We start from the raw sequence: 24197 nt of genomic DNA, 5'->3' as shown, positions 1-24197 counted from the left end.
ATTCCCCACTAGGGGCTCCCCAGTTGGAAGCCCCACAGATAGAGGGCTCCTGGGTGAAGCTGCACCCTCTACTGCTACAGCCACTGGGGCCTCCCCACCATCCACAGTGAGGGTTCTGGGCATCTCCCCACCATCTCTAGGGGCAGCCCGTCCAAGTGTTACACCCATGAAGACAGATTTTGGGTCAGAGGTCCTGCCAGATGTAACTCCTGGGGCAAAATACCTTTGAAACCGAAATCAGTCAAATGGAGAAATAAAATGGAAGAGACTCATTTATTGCTTACAAGCAGTCATCCACTTCTGCTCTCTTGAGACCTGGCTGCCAAAGAAGGGACCCCACCCAACCTCTCTTGTGCAGATAAGCCCTCTGCTTGCCCTTGTAATTATGTATTGATATGGAGATGGACTACTTTTCTCCACCCCTTGGAAACACCTATTGATATGGAGATGCACTAAGGCCAGGTGAGAGATTCTGGATATATTGCAATTTTACCCACAAGCCCCTTGGGGAAAGGTGTTCAAGACTTTGGGGCCCACCTGCAGACATCCTTCTAGAGTGTTAGGGACCTGTGTACTGGTTAGATCTCTGTGCTCGTGCTTCCTGAAAGGACTTAACCCTTCGATGCTGCTGAAGGTGCCACCAGGGCTCCACCTCCAGGGCCCAGCATGATAGAACTGATATAGAGCAGGGAAATGGGACAAAGGTCATGCCATTGTAAAATCTACTCAACTTGAGAGAAAGTCACAGTTTATTCTTTTTTTTTGTTTATTAAAGTATCGTTGATATACAATTTTTAAATTAAGGTATTATTAATATATACTCTTATGAAGGTTTCACATGAAAAAACAATGTGGTTACTACATTTACCCATTTATCAAGTCCCCACCCATACTCCAATGCAGTCACTGTCCATCAGTGTAGTAAGATGCCACAGATGCACTATTTGCCTTCTCTGTGCTACACTGCCTTCCCTGTGACCCCCCACACCATGTTTACTAAACATAATACCCCTCAGTCCCTTTCTCCCTCCCTCCCCACCTGCCCTCCCACACCTTTCCCCTTTGGTAACCGCTAGTCCCTTCTTGGAGTCTGTGAGTCTGCTGCTGTTTTGTTCCTTCAGTTTTGCTTCGTTGTTACACTCCACAAATGAGGGAAATCATTTGGCACTTCTCTTTCTCTGCTTCGCTTATTTCACTGAGCATAATACCCTCCAGCTCCATCCATGTTGTTGCAAATGGTAGGATTTGTTTTTTTCTCACGGCTGAATAGTATTCTATTGTGTATATGTACGACTTCTTTATCCATTCATCTACTGAAGGACACAGGTTGCTTCCATATCTTGGCTATTGTAAATAGTGCTGCAATAAACATAGGGGTGCATGTCTGTTTGAATCTGAGAACTTGTATTCTTTGGGTAAATTCCTAGGATTAGGATTCCTGGGTCAACTGGTATTTCTAATTTTAGTTTTTTGAGGAATCTCCATACTGTTTTCCACAATGGTTGAATTAGCTTACATTCCCACCAGCAGTGTAGGAGGGTTCCCCTTTCTCCACATCCTCGCCAGCATTTGTTGTTCTTAGTCTTTTTGATGCTGGCCATCCTAACTGGTGTGAGGTGATATCTCATTGTGGTTTTAATTTGCATTTCTCTGATGATTAGTGATGTGGAGCATCTTTTCATGTGTCTGTTGGCCATCTGAATTTCTTCTTTGGAGAAGTGTCTGTTCACATCCTCCACCCATTTTTTAATCGAGTTATTTGCTTTTTGGGTGTTGAGGCATGTGAGTTTTTTATATATTTTGGATGTTAACCCCTTGTTGGATACTTTATTTACAAATATTTCTCCCATACTGTAGAATACCTTTTTGTTCTGTTGATGGTGTCCTTTGCCATACAGAAGCTTTTTAGTTTGATGTAGTCCCATGTGTTCATTTTTGCTTTTGTTTCCCTTTCTTGAGGAGATGAGTTCAGGAAGAAGTTGCTCATGTTTATATTCAGGAGATTTTTGCCTATGTTGTCTTCTAAGAGTTTTATGGTTTCATGATTTACGTTCAGGTCTTCGATCCATTTCAAGTTTACTTTTGTGTATGGGGTTAAACAATAATCCAGTTTCATTCTCTTGCATGTAGCTGTCCAGTTTTGCAAACACCAGTTGTTGAAGATGCTGTCATTTGGTATGTCCACAGCTCCTTTATCATATATTAATTGACCGTATATGCTTGGGTTTACATCTAGGCTTTCCAGTCTGTTCCATTGATCTATTGTTTTGTTCTTGTGCCAATACCAAATTGTTTTGATCACTGTGGCTTTGTAGTAGAGTTTGAAGTCAGTGAGCATAATCCCCCTAACTTTGTTCTTTCTTCTCAGAATTGCTTTGGCTATTCAGGTTTTTTTGTGGTTTCCATATGAATTTTAGATCAATTTGTTTTAGTTCATTGAAGAATGCTGTTGGTATTTTGATAGGGATTGCACTGAATCTGTAGATTGCTTTAGGCAGGATGGCCATTTTGACAATATTGATTCTTCCTATCCATGAGCACGGGATAGATTTCCATTTATTGGTGGTCTTCTTTAATTTCTCTCAAGTGTCTTGTAGTTTTCAGAGTCACGGTCTTTCACCTTCTCAGTTAGGTTTATTCCTAGGTATTTTATTCTGTTTGATGCAACTGTAAATGGAGTTGTTTTCCTGATTTCTCTTTCTGCTAATTCATTGTTAGTATATAGGAATGCAACAGATTTCTATATATTAATTTTGTATCCTGTAACATTGCTGAATTCAGTTATTAGTTCTAATAGTTTTTTGGTGGAGTCTTTAGGGTTTTCTGTGTATAATACCATTTCATCTGCAAACAATGACAATTTAACTTCTTCCTTACCAATCTGGATGCCTTTTATTTCTTTGTGTTGTCTGATTACTGTGTTAGTATTTGTTTCACATGTTTAGGTGCTCCTATATTGGTTGCATAGATATTTATAATGGTTTCATCCTCTTGTTGGACTGAACCCTTTATAATTTTGTAATGTCCTTCTTTGTCTTTTGTTACTTTCTTTGTTTTGAAATCTATTTTGTCTGATATAAGTACTGCTACTCCTGCTTTCTTCTCCCTATTATTTGCATGGAATATCTTTTTCTATCCCTTCACTTTTAGTCTGTGCATGTTTTTGGGTCTGAAATGAGTCTCTTGTAGGTAGCATATATATGTCTCTTGTTTTTTTCTATCTGTTCTGCCAGCCTCTTAATCAGTTAAGTAATTTTCTAACCAGGAGGAGAGATTGACCTCTGGAGTCTAATAAACCTATATGGATAAAGAGTGATGAGATCTGGATCAACACAGTCACCTGAATAACCTTATTCTTATGACAAAACTTCAAAGGGAATATTAATCAACTGTATACATCGTGCCTAATGCTGACCCCTACCCAAAAGGCCCTATAAAACCCTAATCTCTAAACCTTAAGTGTGCTTCTTCTCTGAGGTTGCCTGCACTCCCATCTGAGTGTGTACTGTCTTATCAAATAAACTTTCTTGTTGCATAAGCCAGTTGCACTTGTCTCTGAACTCCTTTTCATGATAAAGACAGGAACTTGCTGGCCTCCACCTCTGATGGTAAATGTCTTATTCACTTTGCTATTTCACTTGACTTTCTAGTCCTAACACAATCCTTTTCTCTCTCCCTGTTTTGTTTCAGACCAGTAGGGAATGGAAGTTTCCAAAACATAATCTCACTCCATTTAGTGCTCCAAGACTTCTCCAACTTTTGGGGTGGTAAGGATAAAATTCCCATGCCATGCAGATCAAGCAGGCATCAGATGCCAGGTGACCCTGGCTCTAGGAGTTGGCAGGGGATCTGCCCTACGCCGAGCAGGAGTTCCCTGGACTTCCCTCTCCTCTTCTGCTCTTCCTTGCTCTCTATGGCCTGCATGGCTGCTGCCATCCACTAATACTCTCGCTGTAGTGAATTCCTCTCTTGCTGGCACTTATTTGACCTGATCAAGTATTCTTTCCTGATCAGAGTCAAGAGCTCTTCCCCATCCAGGCTGAGGTTTCACCTACTGCCCAGAAGAGACCTCCCCAGACATGGCTGCCTGGCAACAGGACAGCCACACTGGCAAAGAGCTGCAGGGTAACCCATCCGTAAAACCCATAGAGACTTTACTCAAGTGCCTGTGCCAGACCACTTTTCCAAAGGAGGGGGGCTGGCCCATTCCAGTGGACTTGAACAGGGAAAGGAGCCCAACCCCATCAGAGGTCATCTGGGCCATGAGGAAGCCGCCCAGCCCCAGCTCCATTCCCTGGCCAGTCCAGCACCCTTTATGAAGTGGTATTCTCCACCTCACCCTGAGCCCTTCCAGGGTTGGCAGTTCTGGAGTACAGTCTCTAGTCCTTTCCTCAGTCTCCTGAGGGGCATCTGGACCCCTGCCCCCTGCCCTCCACAATCACCCTGATACAGACTGAGCTAGTTCCTTCCTGATAACTGGGGTTGACAATACTCCCTACTTGGGTGAAGTTTAGGGACCCCATTCCCTCAGTCCCTCTTCAAGCCAGTCTTTCTTGCCTTTGGAATCTCAGTGTCTGAGTGGCCTGGATCCTGGCTGTGTGGCTGGACAGGGCAGGGCCTGGGCAGGGCCAAGCAGAGGGCAGTGTAAGTGGCACCCTGGACAGGCACAGGGCCACTTCACAGAGTGAAAGGGTAACAACTCCCACACCCGATTTACCTAAGTCCTCCCGGACAGCCCTCCCAGCAGCCAGGAGAGTCTCACTACTGTGTGTGGCACCCCCACACCCTTCCCACACTTGTCCTTGCCTCTGAGGCCAGGTATTCCTTTTGCTCTCCTCATCACCTTTCTGCCCTATAGAACTGCTTTGGCAAGAGGTGGCCTCTTCCTTAAACACTTGTGCATTTTCTTCCTAATCCTGCAGAGGCTGGGAGTGTCATAGATCTCTCAGGGAGGAACCCTGTGTACTGAGCCAGATGAGGGCACCCAGGCCCAGGGATGGTGTTGAATGCAAATGTGTCTTAAATGAGAGAGAGTGGAGCCTCCTGCCAAGAATCTTCTGAGTTCAGGAACATCAAGGTCCAGTGAGTTGGCAGACTAGCAGAAAGCATTCAGAAGCATTCAGAAAGGATTCAGTAGAGTGGCCTGCATGGCAGAAGGTGTGGCCATGTGGGCCCAGAGGACAGAGTGGAGGAAGACAATTGTTGCTGACAGTCTTTCCAGGGCAGGCATTTTCCATTTCCAGGGTGTGGCGTTTTCAAAGGTATAAGTTCTTGTGAAATAGTACAAAGGTCAGACAGGTGGGGGACAAAACAACATGTTCCAGAATGACTGTATTTATGCCAGAGAGCTTGGAGGCCAGACTGGGCACAGCCTCCCTGAGTGAGGAGGACAGACTCTTCTGATCACATCCTGTGTGTCTGTCTCCTGCAAAGCCATGTGGCTGTGCCTGGCGGTCCTCGTGGGCCTGTACTACCTCCTGCGCTGGTACTGGGAGAGGCAGGTGGTGAGCAACCTCCGAGACAAGTATGTCTTCATCACGGGCTGTGACTCGGGCTTCGGGAACCTACTGGCCAGGCAGCTGGACATGAGAGGTTTGAGGGTGCTGGCTGCGTGTCTGACGGAGGAGGGGGCTGAGCAGCTAAGGCGGCAGACGTCAGACAGGGTGGAGACAGTGATCCTGGATGTCACCAAGACAGACAACATCGCTGCGGCCACCCAGTGGGTGAAGGAGCGTGTGGGGCACAGAGGTAACATCCAGATTTCTTCTGTGTGTGTGAAGGGGCGAGCCCTGTCTGTTCCCTTGGGAAGATTCCCAGCATTTTGGGGGGCTGAAGTCAACTGGCTTTGTTCACCTCACTCAGCTTGCCAGATAAACCTCTGCTCTCTCCACTTGTTCCACCTCCCAACCTTCGATCTCTGGAGTTCTGGGAAGACTTTGCCCAGATCCTTCCAGAATTCCTGACTATAGTGTCCCTTCCTCCTTCAGCACAAGATCTGCTTTCCTTGAAGCTTAGTGTGGTGGTGGTGGTAGGGCAGCCCAGGGCCCACTTCCTGGAGGAACAGTGGAGCTGGGGAAGTGCTGGAGCTGGGCCCCTGTTCTCAGCACTTTCCACGTTCCTGCTGGTGACCCACTACCATCTGACCAGGGAGATAACACCACCCATTTCAGGCATGGGCACTAAGCTTTCAGGACTTGGCTGAGGAAGGTCAAAAACTAGCATGGGGTGACTTTCTCTTTCTCTCTTGCATTTCTTACTACAACTGTGCCTGTTTTATTATGAAGGGAAGAAAAGAACATAAATTTGTTTTATCTATTCTAAAGGTAAAATATGACAGTTATTGAAACTGCAGAAAAGTACACTGATGAAAACAAAACTCACACATAATCTCAATACTCAGAGGCAAGCACTGCCGACATTTTGACGGTATGGTATGTATGTATGTAAAATAGAATAAGGTATTCTATTTTGCATAGTTTGTAACCTATTCTTTTGATTGCAAGAAGATGAGCATTCCTACAACATAATGACCATTTCTTCAAAACATCCTTTTTAATGACAGAATACTCCAGCTTTTGAGTAGCATTGTGTAAGAGTAGCTCATGGAACTTTATGAAATGGTTTGCCACATTTTATTCATCATATGCCACATAATGGATGGCATGGTAAATTTCTTTTTACTCTCTCTTACCAGGTACATTGATGAGGTTCTTAGAAGTAAAATGGGTGGGGAGAGGATATGGATCCCTATACCTATAAGGGCAGGCAGGTTTCTGAGCAGGACAGGCACTCGACTCTCCAGGTCAGCATTCTGCACCCTCCAAGCCAGCTCCCTGCAATTCCTGCTCCAGCTGCCCCGAGGAAACTCTTTCCTTGATGTCCTCGGATTATGTCTTTGAGGCTTGCAGAGAGGTGACCATGAAGCTGGGTGAACTGTGGACCAACGGGGACGGGGAAGCCGGTGGCCCTATGGAGGTGGTAGGAAAGGGGCAGAATTTCTGGGGTCAAAGGTCAATCTGTCCACAGGGTTTGATGGCGGTTCTGAGGGTGGTAGCAGGGAGTTGGGGTGAGACAGCCTTGCCTCCGCACAGAGGCTGGGCCTTGGAATTCTCCAGATTCCCTGGGAACATTGCTCATTGCTGATGCAGGGTCTTCAAGCCGTGTCCCCTGGGATCACTCCCAGGCCTGTTCTCCACGTTCACCCAAACCTGGGATTTCAGGCCTGCTCTCAGACCTTTGCCACCTTTTATTGCATTTCTCTTTATCCATTGTCTTTTCTTCCTTTCCTCCCCTCCTTCCCTCCTTCTCTCTCTCTGAGTCTCTCTCCCTCACAGAATGCTGTTGAGCCCTCATTAATGAGTCCAGAAAGTCTGAAAATGTAGGTGGATAATATAATGCCTGCGAGGAAAACACCAATGTGTGAAAACCCTAAATGTTCTTGTCCACGTTCCACACTTAGTGTCCTCAACATCACTGCCTGCCAGCACTGGTCCACAGCACTGCACCAGGGGCTGGGCCAGGCTGGGCCAGGGTCTGTAAGTCAGGAGGAAGGCATACTGTCTGTCCTCCAGCAGCTCACAGGGTCTGCTTGCCCCCAGGCCCTGAAGGCAGTGTGCTGGATCTGCTCCCCATGCACCCTCACTCAGGATGCCCTACTGACAGGGAGGGGAATGGGAGGAGAGCTGTGTCTTCACCGCACCGTCACAGCACAGTGGTGCTCTGTGTCTCCCCAACTGCTGTGCCCAGGGCTCTGGGGCCTGGTGAACAATGCTGGCATCGCTATGGCCTCAACACCCAATGAGTGGCTGGTCAAGCAGGACTTTGTGAAGATACTGGATGTGAACCTGTTGGGCATGATCGAGGTGACCCTGAGCCTGCTGCCCCTAGTGAGGAAGGCAAGGGGCCGTGTGGTCAACGTCTCCAGCATTATGGGACGGCTGGCCCTTTTGAGTGGAGGCTACTGCATCTCCAAGTACGGCGTGGAGGCCTTCTCGGACTCCCTCAGGTATTGCACTGGGACTGAGGTCCTCCCTAGGTCCTTCTGCCTCTGGGCTTCTGGGGAGTGTTTTCTGGGGGTTCAGGTCCTCACACCTTCAGAGGCTCTTTCTTCCAGTTTCTTCCTCTGGCCTGGTGTCATGCAGTCATGGGAAATCAGCTGCCTATATCCTGGGTGTCCCAGTGGGGGTTTTGATTCCACCTAACCCTGGCCTGCAGGAGAGCCCACAGTCAAAAAGTATCTGGGGCCAAGTTGGAACCTGCATAGTCAGCTGTAGAGCCCACGCCCAGGGCACTTCTGTGACTGCACAATAAATGTGTCTGAGGATGACAACATTTGGTCCCTCACTTAGAAAGTCTGACAGCTGAGACAGGGACATGCGATACAGAACTGGGTGGCCATCTGCCCTGCTGCTGGTGACTGTGTTAGCCGTGGTGAGTGTGGTGGCCAGTTGTTGAGGAGAGGGTCCCAAGAGGGCTCTGAACTGAGGATTGAAGAATGGAACTTGTCAAGCTGGCAACCTGGCAAAGTAGGGCAGGAAGCCTTTCTGGTCGCCTGGGCCCTGGATGAGTCTATGCTGCAAGGTCCTCTGGGGTAAAGGATAAGGCCTGACCTGGCTGTAGGGATGCAGGGCGTGTGGGCATGGGTGGGATCTGCAGGGATGTGGGCCCTGGGCAGGCTGTGGTCCTTCATGCTGTTGGCAGCAGAACCCCATGGAAGGGATTTAATCAGGGGAGCCACTTACCTAATCAGCCTGTAGAGAGCCAACCGGCTGTGGGCAGAGGAAGGCTCTGAGTGTGTGGGAGCTGAGATAGTTAGCCCCCATGTGTGCAGCCCGTATTCGCTGGATATATCCCTGGGGGGCCTAGTTAGAGAGCATTCTAGGCAGAGATGCTCCTAGAGACAGAGGACAGCCAGGGCACTAGAACAGGAGAGGGGAGGAAGGACTGAAGGGGTCTGGAAGAGGGGAAACAGGCAAAGTCTGAAGAATCTATGGGTCATGAGGGGAAATAGGAGGAGGTAGCATTTAAGGGATGTCTTGCAGCCGACTGGGCAGGATTTAGCTCGTGTGTGTGTGTGAACTACATGGAGAACTGGACAAGCTTTATGCAAAGAAGCTGCTGTTGCCAGTCGTTCTCCCCTGGCACGGTACCTTGAGACAATCCAAGTTTCCCTCATTATCTCAACCAGTCGTGTGTTAGGGTTACATTGTTCCTGTTGGTTGTGTTTTGTCTCCCAAAGCCTCTGAAGTTTTGCCTCTTTGCCTGTCTGCCTTGCAGAAGGGAGCTCTCCTACTTCGGGGTGAAGGTGGCTGTGATCGAGCCCGGTTACTTCAAGACTGCCATGACCAACTATGACAGGCTTTTCAGGTGCTTGCAGGAGGCATGGGAGCGGACCAGCTCAGAGGTCAAGGATCTCTATGGGGAGGAGTTCCTGGCATCCTGTGAGTGAGCTGCAGTCTGTGGGGGACAGAAGCAATCATGGTCTGCCCTGGGTCTCCCGTGAATGCCCCGTACAGCGCCAGGGCTACTCTGGGTGCTGACTCACCCATACAGTGGGGACATTTACTGTTCCCATGTTCCCATGTGGTCACTTGGTAAACTAAGGAGAGGCTCTGAGCTTTTAGTTTGGGACCACTTCTCATATGAAGCCCTCGTTATGTTGAGGATGAAATTGAAGCCAGAGAAGATGATAAGACCTGTGATTCCAGAGCCTGCTGGTTTTGTGCTTAGATGTCCGGTGTTTGCAGAGCCCCAATGTGTGCAGCCTGTGTTCACTGGATATAGCCCAAGGGTGCCTAGTTAGAGAGCATTCTAGGACAGTGTTGGGCCACATTGCAATGAAACCTATGAATTTGTTTTGCAGCATGATTTTGGGGGGCAGAGGAATTTTTAGAAACTTTTAAGTTGGTCCCAAAGTGGGAGGACTGGGAAATGAAAATATATTTGGATTATGTCTCCTTCTGAACAGCCACGAAACTCATTGCAAAGTTGGAAACTAGGTGGTCTGACAATACATCCTTGGTGACGGACTGCATGGAGCATGCCCTGACTGCCTGCTATCCCTGCACCAGATACATACCTGGCTGGGATGCTAAGTTCTTTTACCTCCCCTTGAGCTACATGCCCACCTTCCTGGTGGACACCATGCTTTATTGGGTGGCTCCAGAGCCTTCCAAAGCCCTGTAACCCCAGCTTGGGGTGTGTGGGAGGGTGGAGTGGGGACTGGATGAGGGACGGGATGAATGGTGGGGAGCAGAGAGAGGGGTTCTGAGGTTACCAGGAGCGCCCATCCTTCCTCCCCACCCCCCTGGGTGGTTACTCAGGACTCTGGGGGATACTTGGTGGTAAAAATGTTTTGTGCCTGAGGAACAGGTACCTGATAGGACACCTGGGAGTCTCATGGCCCTCCTGCTACCCTGGGGAATCCATGCCTTCAGGGCAGTGTGAGCAGTGGGGTGGGTCTCAGCCCCCACTTGGCTGTCCATGCCTTCTCCTCCTCAGGGTGTTCTTGGCCTTGGCGTCTCCCTCACCCCAGGATGGAAATGGCCTAGGGGTTAACGACTCCCTTCTGCTGAAGATGCCCGTGTACAGGGTTTGGGATGTGGAGGGAAACCACCCAGCTGACCCATCAGCCTCATGTGCCAACCAAGCAGCCCTTGCTCAGAAGGGGGTGTCTTCTGTCAGAATCCTAACATATGACACAGAAACCACTTTTTGATTTATCTTGAAACTGGATTCTTGCAAGTCATTTTTGCCTCAAAATAAAAAATTGAGAAGCTTGTCAAGTTCCAGTGGTCCCGTGGTCTTGGGAAGCAGTGGGGTGTGGGTCTCTGAGAGGTACAGTCAGCTGCCTCTGGGGAGGTTAAGGGGTATGGGATGACCTGAAGAGAAATTTTTAGTGGGAAGTCAGATCATGTCCTTCCTTCCACAGAAGCAGGGGCAGGGGGTGGGGTGAAGTCTAATGTCTCCTCTCCAGGATTGGTCAAGTACCTGGGGTCACAGGATTAGACACGAGATAGACAGGCAAGGAGAGGTCATTCAGTCACTGGCAGGGCTCAGACCTTTCCCTGGAGATATCCAGCCCCTCCCCTCTGCAGCAACCTCTCTGTGACCCTCTATCTGTCCCCTCCTTCAGAGTCACCACCCTCTGTCCTGGCCACCCCAGTCTTCCCTGCCCAGGGCCACTTGCCGCACCCTACAGTGGAGGGCAGGAAGAGCGTCTTCTGGGTCCGAGTCTTCGGCTGTTTGTGTTCACTGCTAACCTTTGTTGCCCACCTACTGTGTGCAGGCAGGATCCCTTCATTAACCTGAGCCTCCTGAGGCCCTGACTCTCCCAGAATCCACTGTTCTGCGGACCTTCCCAGTAAGGACTCAGCAAAGAAAGCGTTTGCAGAAGTGGTACAGATTCTAGGGCTGCAAACACTGTGGAGTTGGGTGGGGTGGTCTTAGTTTTGTTCCCTCTGCTAAAACCAAGGGTAGGGAGCTTTTGGGGAACTTTCATCTGTAGAGCAGTATCAGTGTCTCAGTGAAAGGTGGCTGAGCCCTTCCTTCTCCCCCTGAAGTGAGGGCTTGGTGTCAGAGAAAGGGCTGCTTTAGTCACAAAGGTGACCGGCAGGCTCCTCGAGGATTTCTGAGCCCTTCACAGCTCAGGTCAGCCTACTCCAGGTCAATCCATGGCCCCAACTGAAAGGCAAAGCAAGATCTTCATGCTTCACCTGAAGCCCCCAGAGTTTCATAATGTTACTGATGTTACTTTAAAAATAAAAGTTAAATTTACTAGCAAAAATGGGCTTACTTGGGATAGCAGAGAATTCCAATCTTGAACGTGCAAGCTATGGCAAAACCACAGGTAAGCCCAGAGCAAGTGGAAAGCTCTTACAGAAAAAGGAGCTGAGTTGGGAGAGCAGGTGCGGGCATAAAGCCCAGCGGAGCAAACTGGCAGTTCCTCATCCTGGCTGTGCCGTGACAGTCTCAGCAGCTGGACTTTACTGGGAGGCACAGGTGGAACCTCCTTGCTGGGGTGGAAGGTGAGTGCAGCAGCTTGGCCTCGTCTCTGCTGGTGGGGTCTGAAACGCTGGCAGAGGGGTGTGTAGAGGGCCTACCCACTGACCTGCTCCCCTCCTGCTCCATGTCATCGAGGTTTCCCTTTATTAGCATTCACACTGACCTGCACACGCAGCCAAAGGTCCTGAACAAACAGAGATAAAAGGGAGGATGGCTGAGTTTGCAGCCTGGGGGCCATGTGTTCAGGAGGGCTGGACTCAGCCCCAGGAGTCCCCTCCAGAATGTCAGAGAACCGTGAGGGACAAACCCCTGTCCCTTCATGCTGGGGTCTACAGAGGGGCCAGGGCTGTAGCCAGATAGGTGCCTTGGCCCAGGCTGTGGCCTGAGACTCGAGGGTGCCAACTTTCAAAGGCAGAGCCACAGTGGTGGTGAAAAAGAAGTCCAATGCAAACAGCCCAGGTCCTCAGTCTAGACCCTCAGTGAACCCAAGTTGTCCTCCTTGCAGGCTTCTTCCTTGAGGAGGGAGCCAGATTCAGTCTGATGGGTTAGAACCCTGGCCACGGGCATGCCACGAGAGTCCGAGGTGCCACAAAGAAGCTGCCCTCACTGTCCATCTTTGATGTCCTTGTTCTTTCTGAGGAGCACAGGGTCAGTGACTCCTGACCCACAACTCATCTCTTCCAAGCATCAGATCTCCAGCCGTGAAGGCACGGATGTGTCTGCACATTTTGGGGTCCCATCTGCAGGTGTGTGTGAGGGCGTTGCATGCCTGTAGGGCTGGAAAGGAGCTTGCACAAGTAACCCTACTCCCAGTCCTTTCCCTCACCTTGTCTCCCCTTCTCTGGAAAACCGACCCTGAGGGGAGCAGGGGAATGGGGGGGTGGGGAGGGTGGGGGAGGGTGAGTGCTTCGCCCCGCCTCCTTGACAGTGATCCCTGCGGGCTTTCTGCAGAGCACCACCAGGGGTCGCGCGTGGCCCGCAGTGCAGTCCCTGGGCGGCCCAGCAACTCTTCGGCAGGCCGTGCCGTGGGGTGGCGATCGCCGCGGCTGGACGCCCGGTGCAGGGTCAGCGCAGAATCGCTCCGGCCAGCGTCCAACCCCCGGCACAGCTGCAGGATTTCACGCTGTGGCCCCGGCCGTTCCGAGATGAGTGAGGGTCACCCCGGGCTCCTTCTCCCCCGTACCGCTCTCTTCCGAACTTCCGGCGATCCTTCCAGCCTGCGATGGACTCCTCAGCTCCTGGCACCCTTGGCAAGTGGGCACGTTACTTCCCTACTCACAAGCGTGAAGCAGCAGGCGTGCGGGCTGGGAGATGGCTGTGCTGCACGGCCCCTTAGGAACTTATGGTCGAGGAAATGTGTGGTCACATTTGCAGTTCCTACCAAGCAAAGGCACCAGAACCTTACGCCGAACAGTGTCCCGTCACTGGTCAGAACTGCATGTCGCCCCGTCCCCTTTGAGTTTCCAGGGCTCCTTCCTTCCGCCAGCCTTTTTCCTCCCCCACCTTTGGGAAGACTCGTAGGAGGGTCCTGGCCGGCTCCGCAGCATCAGGACCCGGCTGCTTTCTGCAGGACCAGCCATGTTGTGCTGCTCTGCCTCCCACCTGGAGGAATGGACCCTTTCAGGGCTGCAGCCAGCGCTCAGCAGTCCCACCTACAACCAAAGGGGACAATGAGGAAGGCGCCCAGAGCAGAGACACTGGCTTCTTTTGTGCCTTCCCCAGACCAGCGCCTTTTATAAGGTGGTCTCCTCCTCCTCACCCTGAGCTCCTCCAGGGTCAGCGATTCTGGGGTGCAGTCTCTAGGCCTTTCTTCAGTCTCCTGAGGGGCGCCCGCCCCCCAGCCCCTCCACCATCACCCTGATACAGATTGAGCTAGTTCCTTACTTGGTGCCTTCACGCATCAGGGCTGGGGGAGAGAGAGTGGCAGCCGCCAGGGCTGTGTGAGGTGACAAGGCTTCAGGTCGGACTTGAATTTCTTGCATCTAGGCTAATTGGTGTGGTGATGCATCCGCCTTCAGAAGTTATAGTGTGGCTCACCCAGGGGCCCTGTGTCTGTTGCCAGGGGTGGAAGAGAGGAGAGCTCTTCTCAGCAGGGTGCAGCCTCTCCCACTGTCCCCTGAGCCTGAGCCTTCTTGCCTCCCCCTGCTCTATGGCGGCTCTCATGGACCTCTCTTTTATGTATCGCTGGTTCAAGAACTGCAATCTGGTCCCCAACCTCCCAGACAAGTACGTCTTCATCACGGGCTGCGACTCGGGCTTCGGGAACCTGCTGGCCAGGCAGCTGGTGGATCGGGGCATGCGGGTGCTGGCTACTTGCTTCACGGAGGAGGGGGCCCAGAAGCTTCAGCAGGATACATCCTACCGACTGCAGACCACACTACTGGATGTCACCAAGACTGAGAGCATCCAGGCGGTGGCCCAGTGGGTGAGGGACCAAGTGGGTGAGCAAGGTGGGGCTACTTGCATTCTTTGGCTTTCCCAGTTCACCTTCTTCCTTTCTCCCACAGCTCAGGGACCCTGTTGTTCAGATGGGGTGGGAGAGGTGGTGTGGAGAAGGGGGCTGGTGCTCTGGCTGGTGGGATTGGAAACTGTTGCCTGGTTTGGCCTGTTCATATTGTTGCCAGGTGGCAGTGTCTGAGGAGGTCTTTCCTTGTGCACTCGAAGAAACCTCAACCTGGACGGGAAAGAATTCTCTATCAGGTCAAACAAGTGCCAGCAAGAAAGGAATTCACTACAGTGAGAGTATTAGTGGATGGCAGCAGCCATGCAGGCCATAGAGAGCAAGGAAGAGCCGAGGAGGAGAGGGAAGTCCAGGGAGCTCCTGCTCGGCTGCCAACTCCTAAAGCCAGGGTCACCTGGTATCCAGTGTCACTGACAGTGCTTCACTGCACGGTGTGGGAATTATATCCCTACCACCCCAGCTTCTGGGAGAGCTGTGGAGTACTCAATGGAGTGAGATTATGATTTGGGAACTTCCACTCCCTACTGGTCTGAAATAAAACAGGGAGAGAGAAAAGGTTTGTGTTAAGTCTAGAAAGCTGAGTAAAATAGCAAAGTGACAAAGACATTTATGACTGGAGGTGGAGGCCAGTGAGTTCCTGTGGTTATCATGAAAAAGAGTTCAGAGACAAGTGCAATTGGCTTATGCAACAAGAAAGTTTATTTAATAGGACAGTATACTCTCAGATGGGAGTGCAGGCGACCTCAGAGAGGAGGCACACTTAAGGTTTAGGGTTTGGGGGTTTATAGGGCCTTTTGGGTAGGGGTCAGCATAAGACATGATGTGTAAGTTGATTAATAATTCCTTTGAAGTTTTGTCATAAGAATAGGGTTATTCAGGTGACTGTGTTGATCTGGAGTGACCTTTGCCCCATTTCTCTGCTGTATCTCAGCATGAAGGGCTGATCTCCCAAGGAAGTTTTCTCTCTCAGACGCTCAGAGGGATCGGGGAAGTTGCCATAGGCGGTGGCAGAGGGAACCTGAGTTCTGTAGGTCCAGACCTCTAAAGATGGAGTTGCCTCTCAGGCTGGGAGGTGGGGAGTGGAAAGGGAATGGGAAGTCGGCCTCCTTGACTGGGGGCATTTGCTCTCCTTGACTATCAGGCTCAGAGGCAGAGAGAGAGAGAGATTTGCTCTCTTTGTCACATCATGGTGGATATTGGGTTGACTTCAGGGTAAGCGTTGATGTCAGAGTGGCTGCCTTTACTGGGAAAGGAGTTTGTACGCTGGGCTGGACCTGCCCAGGAAGCTTCCCGCACGCAGGACACGGGCACAGAATGGGAGGAGCAGGTGGCTGTGCTGTAGAAGCAGCAGCCTGGGGGAGGTCTTGACTCCTCCAGGAACTAGCCTGGGGCCCTGCACACAGGTGGGGACAGGACAGCCCTGGAACCCAGGAGGGGCCAGACAGTAACTCCCTGCTTTATTTTCTCCTTAGCATTTACCACTATCCAATATACAATATGTTTTATCTATTTTACTTATTTTTGTCTGTTTCTCCTGCCAGAATAAAGCAGGCCTTCTGGTCCTTCTTCTTTACTACATACCCTTAGTACCCAGAGCAGTGACTGACATCTAGTTAGGTGCTCAATAAATATTTGTTGAATGAACTAATTCATGAATAATTCATCAAGAGTGAGTCCCTTTTCTCAACAGGCTGCCTCGCCCAGCGCCCTACATTCAGCCCTGAGCCACTCATGTTAGTGAGTCACTGTGTATATTAATTTCCTGTTGCTGCTTTACTAAATTAAGACAAACTTCGTGGCTTAAAACCACACAAATTTATTATCTTACAGTTCTAGAGGCCAGAAGTCCAAAATAGATCTCAACAGGCTAAAATCAAAGTGTCGACAGAGCTGTGTTCCTTCTGGTGGCACCAGGGGAGGAGGCATCCCATTGCCTTTTCCAGCTTCTAGATGCCACCTGCTCTCCTTGGTGCATTACCCTCTTCCAGCATCTTCAAGGGCAGCAGAGTCCTTTCCACACTGCTGTCACTCTGGTTCTCTGTCTTCTGCTTGGAAGGACCCTTGTGATTACATTGGTATCACCAGGATAATCCAGGGTAATCTCCCCAACTGAGGTCTGTTGATTAGCATTTTCAGTTCCATCTGTTATCTTAATTCCTCTTTCCCATATAATCCACTATATTCACAGTTTCCAGGGATTAGCATGTGGACATCTTTGGGAGATCATTATTCTGCCTACCCTGTTGGGCAACATCCTTGGTCTAAAACCACTAGAAAATGGGGGAGAGGGGTTCTTGCATGCCTGTTGCCCCTGAATCTCTGGACATGATGTAGCCCTGGAGCTATTCACACTGCTCTGATGGTTCTCCAGGTGCTCTTTACAGAGAAAAAATAAGGCAGTCCTGGTTCTCCAGCAGGTAGAACTGTTTGCCAGGGATGACCAGAGTAGTGGTGAGTGTGTGTCCCTTCTCCACAGGCAGAGACCACGTGGGTTTTATAGCCTCTGGGTCTTGGGAACCTCATTTCTTCCTCTGTAAGACTAGAGTTCTCTCTAGCTGGGAAGATTCTTGGTCTTGCCAGCCAGCTGGTCTCATGGGTCTCGTTAATTGGAGAAGGCAGGAGGATAGGTGGGCGTGGCTTATGTGTGGACCCCAGGCCTGGGGCGGGGGGTGGACCAGGCCTGGTATTCACATCCAGACCCACCCTCAGGAGTGGTGGATAGCGTGCCTGGAGGAGTACCTTGAGGCTGTTGGGGTCATGGTGGGGTCTGGGCTTGGGGAAAGGGAAGGAGCCAGGGAAGTGGGGCTCCTGGATCCCTGAGTGAGGCGCTGGAAGGCTGACTTAGGGATCGTTTAGAGCCTTTTCCAACACGGTGTTTGATCCAACATTCTCCTCTAAGTGGAGTTTTACTTGGAGGCTCAGAATGTAAAACAAATGAAAGTTGGACTTCTCTGAATCTTCCTCCCTTAGCAGGTTCTGGGGGTCAGCCTGGAAAGCTCTCAGGATTGCAAAGCACAGGCTGGAAGCCACTGTTCTAGTCTACCTGATGAAGAGAGAGGAAGTGACTTATCCAAGCTGTGGACAGAAGCAGGTCTAGAACCTGAGGTTCTTTAAGCCTGGGCCCCTGCAGTGCTGAATGACAATACCAATTATTGTTTCTTTCCATTTACACCAACTCAAATGAAATATGTCAGAGATAGCCCTGCTCATGTTTTCCCAAAATTATCTTATTTAAATGGCTATGTATTGATTTTTGAATAAATGTTATATATTTATTTACTTTCTCTCTGGTTTGTGAGCTCTTTGAGTGGTAAGATTCTGTCTTGTTCATTTTATGTCTGTAGCACCTTCCTGCATGGCGATTTGGTGATGTGTGAATAGGGAGGGGGAACAGGATGGGGGAAGGAGTTCAAACATTAAATCATTAGTATGAAAATGATCTCTCTTCTAAGAGATAATAGTTAAAGTGCTGTTAGATAAAGCCTGGACCGTAGCTAGCACAGGGTCCCAGCCAGACGGCAGACTGTGTGAATCAGAAAAAGTGCTCCTTTAGAGGAAACTCATTAGTAAAAGGCACATCTTCCTTCCAGCTGTCATAGCTCCCCACCCCCCATACCCCCAGCCTGGCTACCTTGTGCCTTGTGCACCTGCTTAACCATTCTTGGCCACCCTGAACTGGTGGGTCGTAGACCCTGCTGCTTTTCCAGAGATGGTGACGATTTCTGTGTGGTTCTCTCTCCTTCCTCATGCCCCCAGGCCTCTGGGCCCTGGTGAACAACGCTGGTGTGGGCCTGCCCAGTGGTCCCAATGAATGGCTGACCAAGGAGGACTTTGTGAAGGTGATCAATGTGAACCTGGTGGGACTGATCGAAGTGACCCTCCACATGCTGCCCATGGTCAAGAAAGCCCGGGGCAGGGTTGTCAACATGTCCAGCTCTGGCGGCCGTGTGGCTATCATCGGTGGTGGCTACTGTGTCTCCAAGTTTGGTGTAGAGGCCTTCTCCGACAGCCTTAGGTGACTGGGTCTTGTGGCAGGCCCCTCTGAGTGGGAGTCCTGGGACGGCGTGTAGGCGGAGAGTTCTGGAGTGAGGAAGGCAATGAAGGAGCAGGAGGGAGGCTAGTCCTGAGGGGGCCTTCCCCAGGCAGGAGGAGAGGGTGGGAAGCGATGGGGCAGTGACAGGAGCTGTCTTCCTGCCTCCCCTTGAGCTGTCCCAGGTTAGGCAAAGCCCCGTTCAGGCCTGTGGGAGTAGGAGGGAGAGTCCCCCAGAGAGGCCTGCGCAGGTGTGCCTGTGTGAGGCCCTTGCAGGTCTTGCACAGACCCCCTCACTCCCTTTGCCTTGTGGGTGTGGGCTGTGGGGCTGAGTGGGGGCCACATGGTGAGAGGCAGAGCCTAATGCAAATCGCCCAGAGTAGGGTTAGGGGAGAGGCTGACACAGGCCTTGTTTGCACGAAGGCAAGCCCAGCCTGTGCGGGGCTGGGGGAGCACCTCCAGGGTCCTGGGGAGATAAGCCCTTTAGTGGTGTCTAAGGCGACTCTGCTGATGGCTCTTGTCACCTTGGGGCCCCAGACTGAGTCCAGCTCTTCTTTTCCAGGCGTGAGCTCCACTATTTTGGGGTGAAAGTCAGCATCATTGAGCCGGGGAACTACCGAACATCCATTCTGGGCAAGGAGGGTATGGAGAAGCGCATGCGGAAGCTGTGGGAGAGGCTGCCACAGGAGACCCGGGATAGCTACGGGGAGGAGTACTTCCGCATCTGTGAGTGCCGGGCTGGGGGCTCAGAGGAGCTGAGGGCCCCAGGCCACACAGCTAGCGGCAGAGTTGGGACTTGAGAATAGAGACCAAGTGGGTAACTGCTGGGAGTGGTGGAGTCATAGCTGCCAGGCAGATGGCACCAGGGGAGATGCTGCCCATGCCTGGCACCCACCCCCAGCACATTACTATGCAGGGGAGTCTGTTGAAAATGCATTGGCACGAGTACAGAGAGGTTATTAAGAGCACAGCTTGAGCCAGACTGCCTGAGTTTGAATCCTGACCCTGCCACTTACCAGCCAAGAGACTCTGGGCCTTTTACCAACTGTCCTGCGCCTCCATTTTCTCATGAAATGGAACTAATGATAGTGCCTACCTCACAGGATTTCTACGAGGATTAATACCTGTGAGTGTTGAGTACACACTAAGTGCATGTCACGTAAATAATGGGGAAAAGGGGCAGCACACCAGTATGTAAGAGGGACTCTAGGCTTTGTCTCCCTGAGCTAAGGGTCTGCTGTGAACTGCAGGCATTTGGGAGGGTGGAGGAGGGGCGTCAGGCTGTTTATTACACTGCCCCCAAAATGTGCGGTTCTGGTTATTTTCTTTTACTTGGCTTCCGGGAACATCTCTCAGAGGCAGTTTACTGCCGTGGTTCAGACTCAGGCTAGGCTGCCTGTGTGCGAATCTCGGCTCTCCCTCCGGCCTTGCCACGGCCTCTTCCCCAGGAGCTCTGTGCAGGCAGGAGTTGTGGTCTTCAGTGCGAGCCACAGCAGAATATGTAAAGGGAGGCAAACTTCCTCTGCACACCACTTGTCAAAAAAGCTAACATCATTCTTTGGGAGAATAGTGGGGACTGGGTTCATGAAATACCACAGGCAAATTCACCTGGGGTGCACCCCATGACTTCAGAGGAAAAATTTCAGGCTCACATTTGACTACTTTCCAAGTAACATATTTTCCAAGTGACTATGCTCTGATTTTCACTTCAGTTTAACTCGTGTTTATTGGGATACAGAGATGAGACAAAGTCTCCAAGAATCTAGTTGGGGAGACCTGGAAGCAAATGCCACACTACATGGGGAGCTGGGCAACAGACACACGTATGAAAGGGCAGTGGCACAGAGACTTAATTCCACAGAGGCAACGACTGAGGCCCTAGTGAGTTTTGAAGAATGAATAGGAGTTCACCAAAGGGAAAAAGATGGCAGATGTTCCCCACAGAAGGAAGAGCATGAGCACCATTGTGGAGACCTGACAGCACTTTTGGAGCCAGTGTGGATTCAGGGTTTAGCTTACAGCTGGCCCTCTAGCCATGTTACACAGCCCTCTAAACTTCAGTTTCTTCATTATAAAGCATAATAATTTCTCTCTTATGATTGTTAGGAAAATTAAACAAGAATGTAAGTACTTGGCTCAATGACATAATAAAAGCTTGGCAAACCTTAGCCATCCTTGTTATTACTAGTCTGGCCTAAGTGACACATGAAGGGGTCTGTGGGGGCAATGAGGCTGGGAGAGATTAGGAGTCAGCTCCTAAAAAGTGTCAGTGGCTCCACTAAGGAATGTAGCTGTTATCCTGAAGGCACTGGAGAGCCTTTCAAATGGCCCTGAAACCACCTGCTCAGATTTGTGTCACTGTGGGAGAGGGGAGGATGTAGACCAGAGACTGCTGGGGGGCTTCTGCAGAAGCCTGGTGAAGGAATAACAAAGGCATGAAGTTAGGGTCCTGTTGGGGCAGTGTGTCTGTGAGGCACTGTGGAGATGGACTAAAGAACTGTTCAGGAGCAGTCATAGTACCTCTGGGCACAAATGCCAGCAAGTTACTGTGGCCGGCCAAGCAGGTCCCCGGCCTGTGAACCCTGGAACCAGGCTGGGTGTCTTGGAGTGATTTTTATCTATACCCAAAATAGAACCATACTGGAAATGGCTGGTTAACAGAAGCCTAAATGGGCACATTCCCTGAGAAGTGGCATGCAAATCACTGGGACAGGCCTGTGAACAGAGCACAGGGGCCTTGCCCTGACAGGCCTGGAGCTGAGAGCCACAGCCTAACTGGGTCAGGGCTGCTTGGGAGCAATACCGCCACCTGCCAAGTTCCTTTCTTCAGCTCAGCCTTGCTGGGAAGGCCATCCAGAATTCCCTTTGTAGCGCCCTTTCTTGGTGGGGAGGACCGGATCAGAAGCCAGGACCTGGCAGAGAAGGGGACAGAAACAACTGAAGTGCTGAAGTCTGGCCCCTGGTACCTTCCAGACTTTATCTTGCTTAATTATCTCCCATTAACAAAAACATTTCCTAGTTGTCTGAATCCAAACCCGTGTTCTTACTGTCTTAGAGAGTGATGGGTTAAATGGGAACCTCTGTCTTCCTTCCCACTTTGTGTCTAGCAGGTTGCCCAGCACAAAACAGTTCATTAAAGATTTGAGAGGACAATGAAAGAGTGTTTATACTGCCTCCCATGTCCTTCGGCCATCCCACTGCCTTCGTGGGTCCTCGCTGTCCTTGAGAGCCTAGTTCCAAATCCATCTGCCGCATCAGCCTGCCTCGCCCTCATCAGCCCACCCACATTTCCTGGCTGCAAGGGAACACATGTAGCCCCGAGCGTCTTGAACGGATTCCTCTGACACCGGCCTCCCCTGCCTGGGGCCCTCCGTGGAGGACTCTGTGTCAGGCCCAGGGTGGAGGACAGGGTGTTGCCTTCCTAAGACATCATCACTGTATGACTGGTCTAGCTTTAAGTTAGCATAGCTCTTCTGGGAACCCCAAAATATAGATTGCCTTTTTCACTGTAGTGGTTTTCTCTCTAGAGAACAGAAAGGGGGTTCCTCAGAGTTGGGAGTGAAGGTGCTTGAACATTGTCCTGCCCTCATCAACGGCCTGCTAGCATCCTGCACAGAGGGGGTGAATTCCTTGCCTTCTTGGACTGTCCCCAAAGTCTGGCCAGCTTCTGCTCCCTCTTTGTTTTCAAGTTTTAATTCCCTATGGAAGTCTGATTCTCAGGCACCATTTCCTCCGGAGTTCTTGGAGCTTTTGTTGAAGTATGAGTCCCAAAGTCTGTCCCAGAGTTGGGGGACTAGGATTCAGACCAGGGCCCCCTAAGTAAGTGCATTGCATGGTGTATCTTTGTGTTGTGAGCTCCTGCAGACTTGGGCCACTTGGATGCCTGCTATCCATCTCCATTCCCAGGTGCAGATGCTAACAGAAAAGCCCCTCACATTCATTAGAGCCTTACTAGCTCCTGTCTGTGCCTCAGATCATCTGAGCCCCATAGTGGCCTTAGGACCAAGGCCAGAACAATGTCATTATTTTTCAATAATGTTTCGTCCTGCAGCTTTTGTAGAATATTTGGGGACTCTAGGGAGGAAAAGTGGCTAGGAATCCCACCAGCCAGACAGTATTTTTACTGATTTTCTTCCAATTTTTCTGTGCTCTTAGATACACTTGTTTTCTATCCTGTCCTCCCCTACTGTCTACTCTGCCATTATTAATCTGTATTATTTCCTAGGGAAGGCATTATTATCCCCATTTCACAGAGGATGAATTTAAGCTCAAGGTCACACACCTAGTACATGGCAAGACTGGATACAGTTCTCCTCAGTGATAGTCTAATGCAATCATATTAATTCAATACACAGTTGTTGAATTCAGGAAGAGAAATAAGATTATGTATAGGGTGTTTGTGTAAGGGACTCCTGGAGGACATGGTAGATCTGCCTGAAATTCTAGGTCAGGTATCTGAAGGAAATAGAGTTTGGATGGAATTCAGAAGAAGCCAGCTTTTATGAAGAATAACAGAGCTTTTGTTTTTTTTTTTCCCCCTCCTGCACCCAAAAACAGATACTTACAACTTAAAAAACACGATGCAGTTGGCAGAGCCGAGGATCCGTGATGTCACCAACAGCATGGAGCATGCCATTGTTTCCCGCAGCCCCCGAATCCGCTACAACCCTGGCCTGGATGCTAAACTCCTCTACCTTCCATTGGCTAAGTTGCCCACTCGTGTGACAGATTTCATCCTGAGCCGGTTTCTTCCAAGGCCAGCAGACAGTATCTGAGCTGCAGAAGTCCAAGGGGTGGTCAGTGGAGTATAGTAGAGGGGTGTGGGAGAAGGGACTGAGGGGTTACAGAGGTGGTGTCAGATATTCTGGGGGGTACTTTGCTTGGCCAACACCCAAGCTTGGTGAATTTATGGATAACTTCTAACAGAAGACAAGTGCCTCTTCCCAGTCACTGAGGCCCCACAGAAACCTGAGGTGGCCTTTACTTTGCAGCAGGGCCCCATGAACACCTGGACCTATCCAGGGTATGGCTTTGTCTGGACCTGGAAAAGTCAGGAGAAGAAAACCAGCCCCTGCTGAATCATGAGCCTCTGTTATTACCACCACTGGGAAATACTGTGGGATAATCTAGCCCACAGAAGCATCTCAACCACTTTCCTATTGGGTCTCTAAATATCCATTAACCTCATTCAGATAATCCATTATTTGAAGTATGTAGTAAGGCAGACAGGGAGTGCAAGATCATATCAGGCGAAAGTTTATATGTGTTCTCTGTCTTTAGATTTCTCTATTTAGAGGTGATTGGGAGCCACACGGAATAACATCATTTGTTTAATCTTCATTGACTATTTTTTCAAATATTTATTGATCACCTATGACATAACAGGCACCGTGTAGGTGCTAGAAGGATATAAAGATGATTAAATCATGGTCTTGGTTTTTTTATTGTTTATTTTGTGATTTTGTTGCTTAGCACAATACCTAGTAGCAGAGATAGCACAAATAGGAATAGAAAAACAGAAGTGAGATAATCAAATATTTAGAGCTATGAGGAACCCTAGAGCTCATCTAGTCCAGTAGTTCCAAAACTTGGCTGTACGTCATAATCACCTGGTTAATAAAAAATACAGATCCCTGGGCCTCCATGTTAGAAAATATGATTCAGTAGGCTTGGGGTGTGGCCTAGAAATCTGTATTTGTAACA

The 24197-nt window shown here is 50.1% G+C and overlaps 2 protein-coding genes across 8 annotated transcripts; both read left to right on the top strand.

The window, feature by feature from the left end:
- Positions 1-5311: 5311 nt before the first annotated feature.
- RDH16 (retinol dehydrogenase 16) lies at positions 5312-10780 on the top strand. Its single transcript, XM_036894914.2, has 4 exons — positions 5312-5748; positions 7747-8005; positions 9277-9440; positions 9968-10780. Exons 1-4 carry the CDS (start codon positions 5436-5438, stop codon positions 10183-10185), a joined length of 954 nt encoding a protein of 317 aa, XP_036750809.2. The 5' UTR covers positions 5312-5435; the 3' UTR covers positions 10186-10780.
- A 116-nt stretch (positions 10781-10896) lies between these two features.
- On the top strand, positions 10897-23934 carry SDR9C7 (short chain dehydrogenase/reductase family 9C member 7). Of its 7 annotated transcripts, XM_036894912.2 has the most exons (4): positions 13031-14453; positions 18221-18479; positions 19057-19220; positions 23052-23934. In XM_036894912.2, exons 1-4 carry the CDS (start codon positions 14006-14008, stop codon positions 23267-23269), a joined length of 1089 nt encoding a protein of 362 aa, XP_036750807.1. In that variant the 5' UTR covers positions 13031-14005; the 3' UTR covers positions 23270-23934. The 7 variants fall into 7 exon arrangements, 1 of the variants encoding a protein (XP_036750807.1); XR_008992044.1 differs by lacking the exon at positions 23052-23934 and having other exon boundaries at positions 10897-14428; positions 18221-18303; positions 19057-19217; XR_008992047.1 differs by lacking the exons at positions 18221-18479; positions 19057-19220; positions 23052-23934 and adding exons at positions 10897-12749; positions 17438-17744 and having other exon boundaries at positions 12955-14453.
- The last annotated feature ends 263 nt before the right edge of the window (positions 23935-24197 follow it).

This window comes from Manis pentadactyla, chromosome 10 (assembly GCF_030020395.1).
Source record: "Manis pentadactyla isolate mManPen7 chromosome 10, mManPen7.hap1, whole genome shotgun sequence".
NCBI lineage: Eukaryota > Metazoa > Chordata > Mammalia > Pholidota > Manidae > Manis > Manis pentadactyla.
This window is presented reverse-complemented; position numbering and strand designations above follow the sequence as displayed.